Raw genomic sequence first — 18048 nt, 5'->3', positions numbered from 1 at the left:
ACTAACAAGAGGCTTTCACCCCGTGTTAAAAAGAAAAAGCACTCCAGGTGCAAACAACAAAGCAGATTATGATCCACATCTCCTAAAACTTCCCCTTTCCTTTCAAAGGATCCTTTGAAAATGCTTTTGCTTGTGGGAGGAAAAAAAACAAGCAGAGAGAGGTAGTGTTGTGACTGTCTAGGTGTTTCAAAAAGAGGCAATCTGCAAGCATCTCCCTATAGCAGAGATCTCCTGCTTGAGTCTTAAGTACACTTTATTCTTCCCTGCCAATAACTGTGTGGCCCTGGCGAGATGGCTAGCTTCTGTGAGCCTCAGTTCTCTCATCTGTAAAATGAAAGAATAAACCTACTCCCATGGGGTTTCTGTAAAGACACGAAAGAGTTTGCACAGTGCCTGAAACACAGTCCACACCCCAAAACACAAATTCCTCTCCCCAGTTCTAAGGAGTAACATTCAGAACTATTACAGCCTCCTTCACGTGAAGCTTCTCCAAGAGTGAGAAGTGCTCTCCAAAACAGTTTTTTACCTACCGACTAATAAACATTCCTTGGAAAGAGAAGCAAGGGGGTCTCCGGGTCTCGGAGATACAGCTGGGCACAGGTTCTGAGAGGCACAGGAAAAAAGGAATGCCTCTTGGTTGGTAGTGAGCACTTTCCAATATTCCAAACCACGCTTCTTTCAGCAAGAGTGAATGCCAGCAAGTGGCTTACAAAAAGAAAAAGCACCACTAGAAATGTTGTCTTTAAAACAATTTTAATGAAAACCATACTCAACACATTCAAACAGCTCTTATTGTGTTTCATACACAACTTACTCTCTTCCGGTCGCCCCGTTGTGTGATACCGTTTCCCCGCTCAGGTCTTTCCCCATCTTGAATGCACTTTCTTTCCCTGCTTGCCCCTGGCTGCCACTGCTCACTTGTCTTTTAGGTTACAGAGAGGCAGACCCTGGACCACCAGAGGCGAGGGCAGGGGTCCATCCATGGCAATTCATTACACCACTCTCCACACTCTGGAGTATATGAAAATCTCTACGATGAAACTTTTCAAAAGTCACTCTTTAATAGGTTAAGTGAAAGAAAAACACAGAGGGTCACCCCAGGTTCACCAATTCCACCTGTCCATGAACCTGAACTGCAGCTCAGCCCCTAGCAAATATGCAGCACTGCCCGCTGTCTCCAGGATGCATCCTTGCTAATCCCTGGCCTGTTCTGCAGGTCACTCTGAAGTTTCCTGTATTAAACATATACCGTGACTGCTTACTGTCACCAAGTGTGAATACTGTCTAAACGCGTTTCACGTGCTTTGAGACTTGCAAGAAGGAAGCATTAAATGAACAGGCTGCACTGTCTCACGAGCGCCCACTAGGGTTAACAACATGAAGTCACTCTCAGAGCTCTGTGGGGTCAATGCTGCATGCATGCCAAGTCACTTGTCGCATCTGACTCTGCGACCCCATGGGATGTACCCCGTCAGGCTCCTCTGTCCATGGGGCCAATAGGTTTGAGAAAATCTGCAGCAAAGTTGGTGTTTTAAAGCAGGAAAATAAAATATCAGGGAGAAAAAAAGAAGGCAGAATTTAGGAAGGAAAACGTGTTTTTTCGATCCTTATACCAAAAAGAGCTTAGAGAATCAGGGCACATAGAAGTTATTCTAAGGTGCTTTCCAAGAGTCCCACTGACCTGCATGAAGACAGACTCGTGAGCATTACCACCCCCACCCCTAGCCCCACCCCAACTGGCTCCACAATTCCTGTGTCCTCCCCAGTCACCTGCACCTCTAGGCCTGCACAGCTGCAGACACCTGGCGTCCCTGGAGGACGCTCAGCCCTCCCGGCATCGCTCAGAGACAAGAAACCTGGCCAAGTACAGCCCAGGGAGGACTACAAGTGGCACAAAGACGTGGGTCTTCCATGAATCTGAGTGCTCATGATAAAAAGAGCAACAGTAGTGGTAATCTTCTGAGTGCTTACTAAAGCCCAGAACCGCTATACTCTCTTTACTCATATTTTCGTTTAAGCTTCACAACTGTGAGGTTGAGGAATTTCATGGAAGAAGAAACTGACCAGAAACACTTTGCCAAGACCTTAGGAGAAAACGATCTTGCGTGGGTCCCACAGCTACAAGGTAGAGAGCTTGGACTCAACAGCAGGTGGGCACCTGCACTCTTTAACATACTGTGAAGATTCTGGTAAGCTCACTTTAGAGGTGAAATACCAGAAAAAGACTGATACCTGTTGGAAGTCTTATAGAAATAGCAAGGAGACAAGTCAACTGACGGTCCATCTGGTGCTTTGCAGGGAGACGGACAAGAGCAGAAATGCCATGTCAGCACCTCAGCTTGTTCAGTCGCTCAGCCATGTGACTCTTTGTGACCCCTACGAACTGCAGCATGCCAGGCTTCCTGTCCTTCACCATCTCCCAGAGCTTGCTCAAACTCATGTTCATGGAGTCGGTGATGTCTTCCAACCATCTTATCCTCTGTTGTCCCCTTCTCCTCCTGCCTTCAATCTTTCCCAGCATCAGAGTCTTTTCTAATGAATTGGCTCTTCGCATCAGGTGGCCAAAGTATTGAAGCCTCAGCTTCAGCATCAATCCTTCCAATGAACATTCAGGACTGATTTCCTTTAGGATTGACTGGTTTGGTCTCCTTGCAGTCCAAGGGACTCTCAAGCGTCTTCTCCAACACCACAGCTCAAAAGCATTAATTCTTTGGCGTTCACCCTTCTTTATGGTCCAACTCACATTCATACATGACTACTGGAAAAACCATAGCTTTGACTAGACAGACACTTTGTCAGCAAAGCAATGTCTCTTATTTATAATATGCTGCCTAGGTTTGTCATAACTCGTAACGGAACTAAATTCTATCAACTAGCCTTAGAGGACCTGCCCTGGGGAACTATTAATAACTCATACTAACCAGTGCCAAATTATTGTCACAATGAGAACCATTAACTTAGAGTAAAATCAGAGCATTCAGTGTCTGCAGCTCAAAGCACCCTCTTCCCAGATGGGAAGATCTACATGGAAAACAAGTCACCACGAGAATGCTGTTCAGTGAAATGAGGCTCAACACTTAAGGAAGTTAGATGCCTCAAGTCAACAACCTGAAACAACGGGAAAATAAATACCAAAATCAACGACTCTGGAATTTCCAGGACAGTCCTCATCTCCAGCACTCTATTTACAGTGCTGGGAGTCGCCATGTTGCACAGAGGATCACCCTCGCCAGGACAGCGCTGTCCACACTTTATGTCCTCATCTTCAAGGGTCTACATAAAGTACACCTTTCCAATAACATATTCAAGACTAACCTCAAAAATCAATATAATCTGTCAAGTTTTCTTTTATCAATACTATAGCCACACTCTGGTTTTGAGAAACATCCGGATCTGGTGAAATCACAGAACACACAGGCCCATCAGACTTGGAAGATAACTTTCCTTTCACTACGGCCACGTTAACAAACCAGACCTAGGTTGTCCTTATCAGTTTTACAACTCTTTGACCTTCAATTTCAGACAGTGACGCTTTTTAACTTTAGTCCCAAACTCTGCATATGAAACAACTTCAGAATCACTAGAGACTTGACGTCCCTCATTGAAAGAAAGTGAGAGCATCAACCCAGAAATGGCAACCCACTCCAGCGTTCTTGCCTGGAGAATCCCAGGAACGGCGGGGCTTGGTGGGCTGCTGTCTATGGGGTCGCACAGAGTCGGACACGACTGAAGCAACTTAGCAGTAGCAGGAGGGTCCTAGGAGAGGACGAGCTGCTGGGGAAAAGGAGGAGGTCAAGCTTTACTCAACAGCTATACTCTCATCTAAAATGTTTAAATGGGGAGCTTTCCTGGTGGTCCAGGGCTTACCAATTCACCTTTGCAGTGCAGGAACACAGGTTCGATCCCTGGCCTGGGAAGATTCCACGTACCTCAGGGCAACTAAGCCCGTGGGCCGCAACCACTGAAGCCTGAGCACCTAGAGCCCATGCTCTGCAACAAGAGAAGTCACAACAATGAGAAGCCCTTGCACCGCAACCAGAGAAAGCCCAAGAGCGGCAACAAACGCCCATGCAGACAAAAATAATAAATATGTTAAAAAGAAAGAAAATTAAAGAAAATATGTAATTTGTAAAGGGTTTGGTCTGAACAGTCATTCTAAGGTCTCTTATTTAATTCTACTTCTGATTTTTTAAATTGTTTTATTCAACAAATATTTGGGACGTGCCTCACTTTGTGACAAGACTGTGCTAGGCAGGGTGGTTAAAACTGTCAACAATATGCTAATAAAGAGACTCTGCCCTCAGACCTACTTACTGTTTTGACTTTAGGTTTGTTTTTTTAAGAAACTGAAGAGGGATATAAATACATGCCCCCCAAATTCTACTTTATATCTTCTGAAGTGTTAAAATCACAAGCTTCCTAAAACTGCTCTGGTGTATGTTTCTACTATGGACACTAGTTCAAGCGTTTCTCCTCTGCTCAATGTTCAAAAAACACAGGCTGAATAATACAGACAAAACCAGCTTAAGTTGAAAAATCAAACTGGATTTTATTAAAATATACATAAATAACTCTTATTTATTTCATCAGTTGGGGAAGTTAGGAGGAAATTAAGTGAAAATAGCACTGGTGTCGAGAAATGAAGGCCAAAAGGGAGGGGGTGGAACCATACTCCAGCCCACATCCGCCACCAGCAGCCTGAGAAAGGCATTTAGTGTCGTGTCCTTGGATGCAGAATAAGGTGGTTGGAACATATGCTGTCTGGGGTCAGCTGCAGTTCAAAAACTCCACTGTCCTAATTCTATTATTAGGAGCAAATGCTATAGTTAGACATTAACCATAGAGCAGATGCTCACAATGAAAAGTAAATGAACACTGAACTCAAAGGAATACTTTTAAGGAAGACAAGAAAATTACAGAAGTTTTCTGCTTTAGAAAAATGCACTGATGTTACCGTTTTATTCACACTAATATCTATACACAAAAAATGTGTATCATATGTGGCCTTCAAAAAATTCTATGTTCCATGAGAGCTATGTAAACAGTGTCAAACGTTCCTACTGCATAACAAAAGCAGATCAGCATTCCCATGGAGTATTAGGAAAATATTCAGATGATCTGAAGTTACAGTAAAACAAAGTAAAACATCACAGAACAGTCTTTTCATGAAGTCGAGCTACAGTCTAGAAGTTCATACTTTCCAATACTTTGGTATAAGTGAAATTAATACAAGGCAAGAAAACCCAAAACCCAAAAAGATTCTACTGTGGTTCTCATATTAACTGCAACTTCAGCAATAAGGCGATTGCACAGCTACCATGGGTGACAAAATGGAGAAACTTCTTGCTTGCTCCCCGCTACCAGCGGAAGCGGCACTGGGAGAGCGTTCACAGGACTTCCGTGAAGCGAAGAGCATCTCACTTCCTCTCCCCACTCTCCGCCCAGCAACAGCCTGGAAGGCTCGAAGACCACAGCAGAGCTTGGAACAGAAGTGATTTTGGTTACTTCCGCTTAACAAATACAAATAACCCTGCATTAAAGCAGCCCGAACTGTAATTCACATTTTAAAAGTTGAACATAAATTTTTAAAAAACTGTATTATTGTAGTTTCTTGAGAAGTCTGTAGAACATACTACATTAATTTTAAAATGCAAGTTTAATAGACCACTGACAACAGCTTTTTAGGAAAAAGAAACAACCGTTTGCATGCAACAAATATTCTTCATTGATATCACATATTACTTTGACAACTGTACAATTAAACTGATCTGAGGAGTTTTAAACTGCATCATTTTAAACATTTCTTTTTCTCATCTACACAGTCCAAATGCGGTACTGATTTTTTTCACTGTCTTTTTGCTCCGCATGTTTTCTTTAAAATGAACCCCTACATCTGAGAATGAGAGCACAGGAACTGTCGATGAATCACTTTTCTGTCGGCCATCCCAGGAGCGGACTGGGAATGTCCTCCGAGGATTTTCTCGGCACTGTAATTTAGACGGGAAGCTTCTGTAAAGACAAGAGTCTTGAAAAGAAAAAAAGAGTCCTTGGTCATCTTTACAAACTTACAGACGTAACACGAAAACTCACTGTCATTCCTTTCTAAAATAAAAGAACACACGGTCAAGCGACAGCGAACACTGCAGACCGCCTGGAAGAACGTGGCCCAGGAACACCAAGTCCTCAGACAGGCCTTCTGGAGGGACAGGAGGGCATCAGGGAGTGCTCAGTGAGGTCAACCAGTGTCATGGTCTTCGTAACAAAATGAGTACAGAAAATAAAAGACAAGACCCAGAGTGAGTTATCTGTCAGGTTAATCTGAGGCTTTTTAAAGAGCGATTCTAAAGTTAAAGGACAGAAAAAAAATTCAGCAAGACTGTCGGTGTTTGAATGCACCATGTATAGAAGGACTGTTAATGTTTTAAATTATTTTATAGTGTCAGTATACTGTTAGGAACTAAGCTCTTGCCTAAGTTTTACAATCATGTATAAGAAGAAATAAAACAAGCACAGTGAACAAATCATGTGTAAGGTGAAAGGGTCTTAATTTTTCACAGCAGGTGATGCTGTCACAGTCCTAGAACTGCTATGGTTTGGATTTTGTTTGTTCTGCTTTGTTTTGTGCAGAAAGAATGTCAGGAGAATTTAAATCATTTCAAAATTCATTTGGAATAATAGCCAAGACCATGGTAGCCTAAGAAATTGGACTACCAGATATTAAAAACTTTCACTGAATCTAAGACAGCATCAATTGCAAGATGCAACATTGTTTTATGCATCATGCAAAGAAATATGCCCAGGGTGGGGAGTCTAAAAGGCATAGAGACCCTCACAAAAAGTGGGGATATCAAATCCCAAACAGCCTCAATGAGGGGTATAAAAATGTAATAATAAAATTAGTAATGCTTCCTCCAGAAAGAAAGCAAAGATGCTGCAGACCACTTCTCTGACAACAGGAAGGAGGGGAAATTCCCTGATATTGACCTGGTGCCTCCACCCCCACCAGCCTGCAGATTTCATAACCTGCGTGCACACTATCAGCACAGGCCAAGAAAATCTCAAGCAGAGAAGTTAGTTTCTAAGACTCAGACTTAACAGTGCCCCCCAGTGACTGGCAGAAGAAAACTCAAACCCTCTCAAGGAGAACTCAACTTTCATTAAGGCAACAGCTGCTTTTTAAGATGCATTCTAAATGTAAAGATGCTGAAATGCAAAAAAATATGTAACTTGAAATCAGTAAAATATGGTAGACAGATAAATAAGTCAATAGAAAAGATGTCAGAAAACCTAGAAAACAAATATTGGGTGTATGAATTTAAAAAAAGTCAACAGCACATGATAAAATCATCAAACCAACAACAAAAAGGTACATTATTCAATATATGGCACAGGCAAAAAGATTAAATATTTAAGAAAAAAGTTAAATTCGTCTCTATACCATATCTTTCAAAACTATAAAGTCAGGTGAAAAAACAAAACCATATAAAAACTAAAAGAAAATAAATGTAATTATCTAAATAATATTAAAAGACTAGCCTGCACATTTTTAAAACATGCTCCCTGATCCTACCCCCTCAAAATAAAAGGGTGTATTTATTTTTTAGAAGGCAAATGCCAAACTCAAAAAAAAAAAAGAAACTGTAATGACAAAATGTTAATTTAACTATCAAAACTATAAATCAATAAGAAGCAAAATTATCATACCTCCCACCTCCAGAAAAAAGCATAAAGGTCAAAAACAGGCAATTGACAAAAGAAGAAATGGCCAGTAAAAACACTAAACACGCTTAATTTCACTAGTAACAGAAATGCAGAATGAAACACTGATGTAACCACCTCTGGGCTTCCCAGGTGGCACCAGCAGTAAAGAGCCTGCCTGCCAATGAAGGAGACAGAGGAGACCCAGGTTTGATCCATGGGCGGGAAAGATCTCCTGGAGGAGGGCATGGCACCCCACTCCAGTATTTCTGCCTGGAGAGTACCATGAACAGAGGAGACTAGAGGGCTACAGTCCATAGGACTGCAAAGAGTCGGACATGAATGAAGTGACTTAGCATGTATGCCTAACAATTTCTAGCTATCAAATTAGTAAAACTTTAAAAAACAGTAATAACCAATATGGACAAGGGTAGAAAAAAACTAGCACTTATATTGACAGTAGCTACGAAACTTCTGCAACCCTTCTGAAATATAACTTCCCAATAAATACAGATCAAAAATCTTTTTAAAATGTGACAACGCTTAGATTTAACAATGCTTCTTCTGGGAATTTAGGCCAAGCAAACAGTCAGAGATGCACAAAAAGTACGTACAACTACATGTTAAGAATTATTTATAATAAAAATTGGAACATCATCTAAACACGCAACAATGGTAGATAAATTAAGGATTTTAATAAAAAGAACTATGAATGAAATACAACTCTTAAATATAATGCATCTCTGAAGCACTGTTCATACTAGTACACCTATATGCCCAACAGTAAGGAATGGTTAAAACAAATTGTGGTGTAACAATCAATGAAATACGACACAATCACTAAAAAGAATGAGGCAGCTCTTTTGTTCTGATATATATTCTGTCTGTCTGAGATGATCTTCTTTCCCCAGATATCCACCTGGCTCAGCTGCTCCAGTGACATTCTATCATTTGGGATGTCCCCTGCCATTTTATATACAACAGCAACTTGTTCCCATCTCAAAGGTATTCCCTCTCCCCCTTATCCTGCTGCTCTATTTTTAACCATGTGACTCACTTCCATTGTTTATTTACTGTTTATTTATTTACTAGAGGAAGGAAGATCCTTGAGGGCAGAGACTGTGTAGTCCAATGCTGTGACCCTCAGGGCCTAGGCACTTCGCAGGTAAGTAAGGTGCTCAGCAAATGATGGATAGATGCTGGGTGTGCGGGTGGGTGGGAGGATGAATGGATAGGTGGGTGGATGCGGGAAAATCACAAAGATACAAAGGTGAGAAGAGTGGGTACAGCTGGCGGTGGTCAGAGTGGGGTTCTCTGGCTTCTCTCCGAAGTGTGTGAGAGTAGGGTCACGGTCAAGGGCTGTGGGAAGCGTGAGGAGAGAGGAGCAAATTAACAGTCACCTCAGGGTGTGAGGAAGGGGATTGACCAGCTCAAGCGTGGCAGAGCTATACTGCAGGCTTGACTGCCCGCTAGGTGTTTGGTCATAGATTTGAAGCGCGTACGGTTAGCACAACTGCCTGACCTTTCTCTGGCCGTGTGCTGCTACTCGGGTGAGGTCCAGAGTAAGAGACAACTGGGCTTCCTAGGATTAAGGTTTTGCCAGGTGACTAAGAGAGGACGCGAAAGACATAGGGGTTAAGACTCTCCTCCCAACAAAGGGGGCCCAGCTTTGATCCCTGGTCGAGAACTAAGATCCTACATGCTGCAGGGTGCAGCCAAAAAAAGCCTCAGAATGAAGCCTTCAGAATTTATACACAAAATAAACTCACACAGTGAAGCTGAAGTCCAATCAATGCTGGGGCTGTTCTGGACTAATGTTCATTGTTCGATAAATTTCTTTAAGTAATAACAGAGCAGTATCTTCTGATTCCCTATTAAAAAGAAAAGCACATTTACTTAAGAGATAATGATAAATTAACCTCTGTGCATAAAGGTGGAAAGGCAGCTTTGGTTCTATTCAACTCTACCTAAGGAGGGCAAATGAAAACAAAGTTGTGTAATCTCAGGGCTATCCTTAAAAAATGGATAAAGACTGATCAGCACACCACAGCTGTGCTGCCGTTCTTCTTGGTGACACAGGATATATAAAAGGATGGCATTCAAAGTCCCTACCATTCCCACTCTGAAAGGCATCCCAGCAATATGTGCAAGTACCAAAGGACTTTGGTCAAACGCAGGTGACACGCTGCCATCTTGTGGATAACTAAGCTAATGGGAGAAAATACTGATTTTGAATATAAGGGTGTTCAAATTAATATTCCATAACAAATGCTAATTCAGCAAGACTCTCACGGAACTGCGGTATATGCTGGCACCTAAAGGCCACATGAACACTATCAAAGGTGAAAATACTTACCAATAGCATAAGTGACTCTGAAGAGCGAAAAGATATTCATTAAAACTCTCTATTGGCTTTTCTTGAAGAACGTAGTCAATTCGACGGCCTCCGTTCAACATTCCAACCTTTCCTAAGTAGTCCTCATCCTTGGAAAAATCTGGACTTTCAACAATCTTTTCTGCTAGAATTCAAACCATTTCAATATCAAAGTCAGTCACTTAATCATTATCCTTTGACTTTAGCTGACTTTCTGGGCTCAAGAGAAAATTGCTTGACACACGCAGCAGCCTGGGGAGCTACCAGGCTCACTTCCCATTCCTCCAAAGAGCCAGGGGGAGAGGGGCCGGCTGCCCGGGAGAGAGGAGAGCGAGCCAACCAGCTGACAGGAGTTTTGAAGAAAAGGGGTGAGAGAGCATTGTAGAGAGAAAGGAAATAGAATTAGAACCTGAAAGAATCAAAAACATCACGGCACAACGACTTGACACTGCACGTATAGTCTACAGTGACACAGTCAGACACAGAACCAGGAGAGCTTTGCTCACAGGGGGTCATTCAGATGCCTGAATACCAACTTAGTTCTCAACTCCGACATTCCATTCTGGCTTTATGAATCTCAACAAAATTTAAAGCCTGGGCTTCCCCGGTGGCTCAGTGGTAAAGAATCTTTCATGCCAGTGTAGGAGATGCAGGAGAAGCAGGCTCAATCCCTGGATCAGGAAGATCCCCTGGAGGAGGAAATGGCAACCCGCCCTAGTATTCTTGCCTGGAGAATCCCACGGACAGGAGCCTGATGGGCTACAGTCCATGGGGTTGCAAAGAGTTGGACATGACTTGGCAACTAAACAGCAGCGAAGTAAAACCTGCAACTATCAGCCCAAAACCTAGTTTAAAAAGAAAGGATGACATAGGTTTTGAAGTACAGTTTGTACAAACAGATTTTCCTTTATAGGAAGAGCCTCTACATTTCAACAAAAAGGACTATAATGGAAAAACATCATCAAATAATTCATGTGTTTGTTCACAAATAATTTTTGCACTGGAAAATGCCTTAACTGTCAAATTTACCTTCAACTACTTGCTTTTCTTCTTCTTCTTTGATCTGATTGGCTACCTTCTCCAATTCTTCTTGCAACTGAGTTGAAGAGGTATGAGCACGGGCAAACTCGTTTAATGTCTGCCAAGCACTTTTCAGAGAGCTAATGAAACCCTGCTTCAAATCAGATCCCATACGAGAGAGACTTTCTTTCAACTCTAAAGAGATTAAGACGACATAACAAGTTATTAGTTACTGGGTAAAATTCTGCACCACAAAAGTTAAAACACAAGTTACACTATTCTCAGACTGGATAAGACCTCTTACTCTTCTCTTAAATGTCAAATACATGGGAGTTTCTCAGCCAAGAACACGCAACATGTTAAAATGTTCTGTGAAAATAAATAAATAAATAAAATGTTCTGTGGAGTCTTACTCTATCATTTTTTTAATGACTAAACTTGATCCAGCCTAAACCTATATATTTCCTCTCTTCCAAAAAAAAAAAAAAAAACCAGAATGCAAATACCATAAAAAGGTATAAGCACAATTATGGGCCTTTTTTTAAAAGTCAAAAAATGGGCCCACAAGACTAAAAAGATGACTGTTCTTCTAATATGCATTGGCGAATGGTTTTGAGAATTTGAGATTCTGATATAATCACCATTTAAACTCCTAACTTAAAAATGAAGAAACTACTGCCCCTTTACTTTTTCTACTTGTGTCTAATAAATCATATTTTAATTCAAAATCTTAAGAATATCAAAGTATCAAATTTCTCATTTTAACTTCAAAAGTTAATTACGTTTGAAAAGCATGATGCAAGCTTAAAGAAAAAAAAAAGAACAAAAATTTTAAGAGGGCATGATCACTTCTCCTTTTAAACCTATGAATAAGAATAATACACCATTAATAGGCATAAAAGAAACCTAAACCCTACTTGGAATTATTATCAATCCATTTTGTTCAATAAAATTTATTTAAAAGAAAAAGTTTATTTATAGTTACCAAGGAAAAAACAGCTCACTTGACTGAGCGTCAAATTTATTTCTTGATAGTTTGGTCTTTAGTTCAAAAACAACTATGCTTCCCAATTCCAAAAACTTTTACCAAATTTTATCAAAATGTATGCATCTCACTTTATCACCAACTTCCCCCATTCCTCATTATATCAACAACTGTATCAATTATATCAACAAATATGAAATATTATCAAGAAGAAATCATCAAGAAGAAACTCTTTAATAACTTTACAGCTCCTCCAAATATTTAGTAAACAGGTTCTGAACATAGTAGGCACTTAAATAAGACCTTAGTGTTAAAACGCTCATAACTTATTACAAATGACAGGAAGAACCCAAATCATTAAATGACAGGTCACAAACTGACAGGAAGGAAATTAGTTTTATTAGTATTTTCTCTTTACCTAAATGAAGTCTTTTTCTGCCTTTGTGATGTGGAATGAGAACTGCCTTCAGGTCCAAATCTGGTACGATCATAGGTTCTAATCGATATGCCACTGGATCAAGCTATAAACAGAAGAATTAGAAATTTATGAAAAGCTGTTTTGAGTTATGTATCTTAGTTAAGTGAGAAAACAGATAACTAGCAAACCAGAGATTTTTATTTTTTTTTCCACACCTTATTCAAATACTGGTAATTATAAGATGACTTTTCAGTTTGTGGAGAAAATTACTTTGCAAACAAAACAAAAGAATCATTTCCTTGAACAAAGGCTTTCTGGTAGAAAAGTTTATTGCAAAGTATCAGACTGTATTTTTTAGGTCAGAGGGCTGAGTTGTACAAAATCAAAATCAGTTTTGATTCCCAAGAAATATGAATCTGAGACTCTATCAGGATAAAGAGGACTAGTGCTTTGTCTTCTTCAAAGCAGAAGTAAATGCAAGTCACTCACTGGGTGATAAATATTGAAGAATCCTTTGCAGGTAGGAAGCCTGTAGTTTTCATCTATCCTATCCACTCCTCGAATAGTGAGAAACATACCAATTGGAGATCCCAAGGCAAAGAAAATCTCTGGTTCAAAGTCTAAGGAGCTGTAAACAACAGAAACCTAGGAAGAATCAGAAAACAATGAAAGACAGTCATTTCAATGTCATGAAACACAAATATCAAAGGTTCAACTAAAACTTCACTTAAAAGCACCCCAATACAGACGATGCTCTGTAACGTACAGTTTACGATACTAATGATCACTGTCATGGACAGCTGCTGCTAGCACAGAAGAACCAAAAAATTTCCCTCTGAAATCTTTACCCACAATTACATCCTCTAACTAGACTTTCACTTATTGTATAAAGCATAAAATATACAGTGTACAGAAGTATCATCTCTATGTTAGTTATAAATGTGGTCAAAACTGCAGACTCTAGAATCAAACCGCCTGGGTTTGAGCCCTGACTCCACTCCTTACTGTGTGTCTTCAGGCAAGTTTCTCAATCTCTCTTGCCTCCACTTCAGTTTCCTCATCTATAAAATGGGAATCATAACAATGCCAAACTCATAATGTGGTTGAAAAACCACACTTAATAATCAAATCCACATAAGGTGCTTAGCATATTTTAAGCATCCAATGACTGTGACTTCTATTATAACTACCATCCTCATTCATTAGGCATGTTTCTCTCCATTAGAAAAATGATTTATCCCCAAAGAGCTCCTGTGTGGGGGAAGCTCACATGTAGCCTTTCAGCTCACAGAGAAGTGTTAGCATAAGAGAAAGCACCCACATTCAGACAGCTCTCTGTAGTTTACAAAGCTCTTTTGTTTGATACTCAGTGACAGAACTTCTGCCTCCATCATTTCAGTATCCTGAGAATGAAGAACAAGGAATGGCATAATCAAGAGCATGACAGAGGTCCACTGAGAGCAGAGGGCATGGCAGGAACCCTCATGCCCACATATCAGACGAAGACAGTGAAACCCAAGTAGGTGACGGCAGTTACTCAGGAGCACACGGTGAGGGGCAGAATGACGTCTAATCCCAAATTCAAAGCTCTTTCTACTAACTAGGCTGCCCTTCTAACAAAGTCTAGACTTCACATCCCCTGGTTTGCCCCTAAATTTGCAAATTCAATAGTTTCTGCTACTGATGGGGACCACAAAGGAGGTGCTTTCAAGATTATGCATCTTCCCTCAGTTTCAGAAAAAAATTAAGGTTAAAAAAATTATAAACTGGAAAAAATATTCACATGAAGGGGCCAACATCTAAAGAATTCTTTAGTACCAGTAAAGAGCAAAGCAGCCCAAGAGAAAAATAGGTACACTAGTACATCATTGAAAAAAAAGCATAAAAAACAGATGACAAAATATCTAACTTCTCTAGTGCTCAAAGAAATACAGTGAGATACAGTTAGCACAGAAATGGTATGGACCTAACAGAAGCAGAAGATATTAAGAAGAGGTGGCAAGAATACACGGAAGAACTATACAAAAAAGATCTTCAAGACCCAGATAATCATGATGATGTGATCACTAATCTAGAGGCAGAAATCTTGGAATGTGAAGTCAAGTGGGCCTTAGAAACCATCACTACGAACAAAGCTAGTGGAGGTGATGGAACTCCAGCTGAGCTCCTTCAAATCCTGAAAGATGATGCTGTGAAAGTGTTGCACTCAATTTGCTAGCAAATTTGGAAAACTCAGCAGTGGCCACAGGACTGGAAAAGGTCAGTTTTCATCCCAATCCCAAAGAAAGGCAATGCCAAAGAATGCTCAAATTACCGTACAATTGCACTCATCTCACATGCTAGTAAAGTAATGCTCAAAATTCTCCAAGCCAGGCTTAAGCAATACGTGAACCGTGAACTCCCTGATGTTCAAGCTGGTTTTAGAAAAGGCAGAGGAACCAGAGATCAAATTGCCAACATCCGCTGGATCATGGAAAAAGCAAGAGAGTTCCAGAAAAACATCTATTTCTGCTTTATTGACTATGCCAAAGCCTTTGACTGTGTGGATCACAAGAAACTGTGGAAAATTCTGAGAGAGATGGGAATACCAGACCACCTAACCTGCCTCTTGAGAAATCTGTATGCAGGTCAGGAAGCAACAGTTAGAACTGGACATGGAACAACAGACTGGTTCCAAATAGGAAAAGGAGTACGTCAAGGCTTTATATTGTCACCCTGTTTATTTAACTTATGTGCAGAGTACATCGTGACAAACGCTGGACTGGAAGAAACACAAGCTGGAATCAAGACTGCCGGGAGAAATATCAATAACCTCAGATATGCAGATGACACTACCCTTATGGCAGAAAGTGAAGAGGAGCTAAAAAGCCTCTTGATGAAAGTGAAAGAGGAGAGCGAAAAAGTTGGCTTAAAGCTCAACATTCAGAAAACTAAGATCATGGCATCTGGTCGCATCACTTCATGGCAGATGGGGAAACAGTGGAAACAGTGTCAGACTTTATTTTTTTGGGCTCCAAAATCACTGCAGATGGTGATTGCAGCCATGAAATTAAAAGACGCTTACTCCTTGGAAGAAAAGTTGTGACCAACCTAGATAATATATTCAAAAGCAGAGACGTTACTTTGTCGACTAAGGTCCGTCTAGTCAAGGCTATGGTTTTTCCTGTGGTCATGTATGGATGTGAAATTTGGACTGTGAAGAAGGCTGAGCGCCGAAGAATTGATGTGTTTGAACTGTGGTGGTGGAGAAGACTCTTGAGAGTCCCTTGGACTGCAAGGAGATCCAACCAGTCCATTCTGAAGGAGATCAGCCCTGGGTGTTCTTTGGAAGGAATGATGCTAAAGCTGAAACTCCAGTACTTTGGCCACCTCATGCGAAGAGTTGACTCATTGGAAAAGATTCTGATGCTGGGAAGGATTGAGGGCAGGAGGAGAAGGGGACGACAGAGGATGAGATGGCTGGATGGCATCACGGACTCAATGGACGTGAGCCTGAGTGAACTCCGGGAGATGGTGATGAACAGGGAGGCCTGGCGTGCTGCCCAGGGAGGCCTGGCGTGCTGCAATTCATGAGGTCACAAAGAGTCGGACACGACTGAGCGACTGAACTGAACTGAACAGTTAGCACAGATATAAATAAAATACTAAAAAAAAAAATTAAAAACTCCTATTTGCATGTGAAAAAATTATTTCTTTAGAAGAAGTTATAAAAGTAAGAATATGACATTTTTAAACAAGAATGATTGATAGTACTAGCAAGGGAGAGGAGAGAGAGGCAGAGAAGCTGCCAGTGGGAGTACAAACTTTCCAGGGGCAAGTAGCGATAACTAGTAACATTCTTGTGTTCACAGCTTTTGGCCCAGCTATAAATACTTCCAGTTATATAACTGCAAGAAAGAATAAAAAATGTTCACAGAAAATTGGTTTAAAACTGTTTATCACTGGATTGCTTAATAGAGTGAAAAACTGCCTATAGGTCCAATATTATGGATTGAATGTGTTCCCCCAAAGAGAACTGTACCAGTACCTCAGGCTTTCTTTGGAAACAGAATCATTACAGCATTAAGGTGGGCCCTAAATCCAGTGACTGATGTCATTATGAAAAGGAGAAACCTGGACACAGAGACAGGGAAGTGACATGAACACAAAGGGAGTTGGCCACATCAAAGTGGAAGACTGGGGAGGGAGGCTGAAGCACGCTTAAACCAAAGGATGCTAACCAGCGCTGGCAAACCATCAGAAGGGCAAGAGGCAGGGAAGGGCGCCCCTACGGGGCTTCAGAGCGGAGCAAGGCCCTGCTGACACCTGAGTCATGGGCTTCCAGCCTCCAGAACTGTGCGACAGTAAGTTTATGGTGATTAAGACCACCCAGCTTGTGATCGTTTGTTATGGCCGCCTATTTAAAAAATGGGCTTTGTGTTGGATAATTCTCCCCACTGTAGGCTAATGTTTAAGTGTTCTGAGCATATTTAATGTTTAATGTTCTGATGCTGGGCAGGTTAAGTTAAGTGAAGTCGCTCAGTTGTGTCCAACTCTTTGCAACCCCATGGACTGTAGCCTATTAGGCTCCTCTGTCCTTTGGATTTTCCAGGCAGTAGTACTAGAGTGGATTGCCATTTCCTTCTCCAGCAGATCTTCCCGACCCAGGGATCGAACCCGGGTCTCCCACATTGTAGACAGACGCTTTACTGTCTGAGCCACCCGGGAAACAGGTTAGGTGTATTAAATGCATTTTTGACTTAGGGTATTTTCAGGTTATAATGGGTTAATCAGGACATAACCCCATCATAAGTCAAGGGAGACCTGTATAATGTTCTAGCACTTTCCATTTTTATTAAAACAGATATGTAAATATATGCTCAAGAGTCCAGAAGGCCTTGTTCAAACTGCTTATGGTAATTAGTCATGGTCAAGGAGATTATGAGATTTTTTTTCCCCCTCATCTTCTCCTTAATCAGTGCTTTCTGGCTTTCTAGCATGAATGAAGCATACTGTGGATTACCACAACAACCCTCTAGGTAACAAAGGAGATGGCATGTGACCTGGACTGGGCCAATCAAACCATGCCCCACTCCCCAGGCAATAAGAATTGGTCCAGAATGGACTTGAGACTCAAGTCAGGTCAAATAAAATCCTTCCTTAAAAGTTTCTTAACTGGACCTGTTAAGTAGATTCCTTTACCTCTGTGGTGATGAAGCTATGAAGAGGGGAGTCCAGACCACCAACACCCACAATTCCACGTTCACAGATGCCAACACTTCCAAGGAGAAGCAGGCAGTGAGAGTGTCCTGGTGATGGGGAGGGCCTGTTTCCACAAACCTACACTTCAGCCTTCATATGCAGCTAAGAAAATATCTGTCCTTTCTTATTTCCTAGAGTCTGTTCAAGTTTGCTCATATTTTAAGAAGACATTTTGGGGGACTTTCCTAGTGGCTTAGATGGTAAAGAACCCACCTGCAATGCGGGAGACCTGGGTTGGGAAGATCCCCTGGAGAAGGGAACAGCTACCTACTCCAGGACTCTGGCCTGGAGAATTCCATGGACAGAAGAGCC

The 18048-nt window shown here is 41.2% G+C and overlaps 1 protein-coding gene across 8 annotated transcripts in view; it reads right to left on the bottom strand.

Annotated features, from left to right (window-relative positions):
* Window positions 1-4524: 4524 nt before the first annotated feature.
* SEC23IP (SEC23 interacting protein) overlaps window positions 4525-18048 on the bottom strand; it is a 54084-nt gene continuing 40560 nt past the window's right edge. For 2 of the 8 annotated variants that reach the window (XM_042238511.2, XM_060404762.1), the window contains exons 14-19: window positions 12985-13140; window positions 12496-12598; window positions 11102-11287; window positions 10055-10217; window positions 9468-9569; window positions 4525-6252 (exon numbers count right to left, since the gene is read on the bottom strand). In XM_042238511.2, the coding sequence (XP_042094445.1) occupies window positions 9488-9569; window positions 10055-10217; window positions 11102-11287; window positions 12496-12598; window positions 12985-13140 (690 nt within the window). In that variant the 3' untranslated portion in view covers window positions 4525-6252; window positions 9468-9487. The remainder of the gene's footprint in view (window positions 6253-9467; window positions 9570-10054; window positions 10218-11101; window positions 11288-12495; window positions 12599-12984; window positions 13141-18048) is intronic. The other 6 variants (XM_042238510.2, XM_012103026.4, XM_060404761.1 and 3 more) reach the window with 3 other exon arrangements.

This window comes from Ovis aries, chromosome 22 (genome assembly GCF_016772045.2).
Source record: "Ovis aries strain OAR_USU_Benz2616 breed Rambouillet chromosome 22, ARS-UI_Ramb_v3.0, whole genome shotgun sequence".
Classification (NCBI taxonomy): Eukaryota; Metazoa; Chordata; class Mammalia; order Artiodactyla; family Bovidae; genus Ovis; species Ovis aries.
This window is presented reverse-complemented; position numbering and strand designations above follow the sequence as displayed.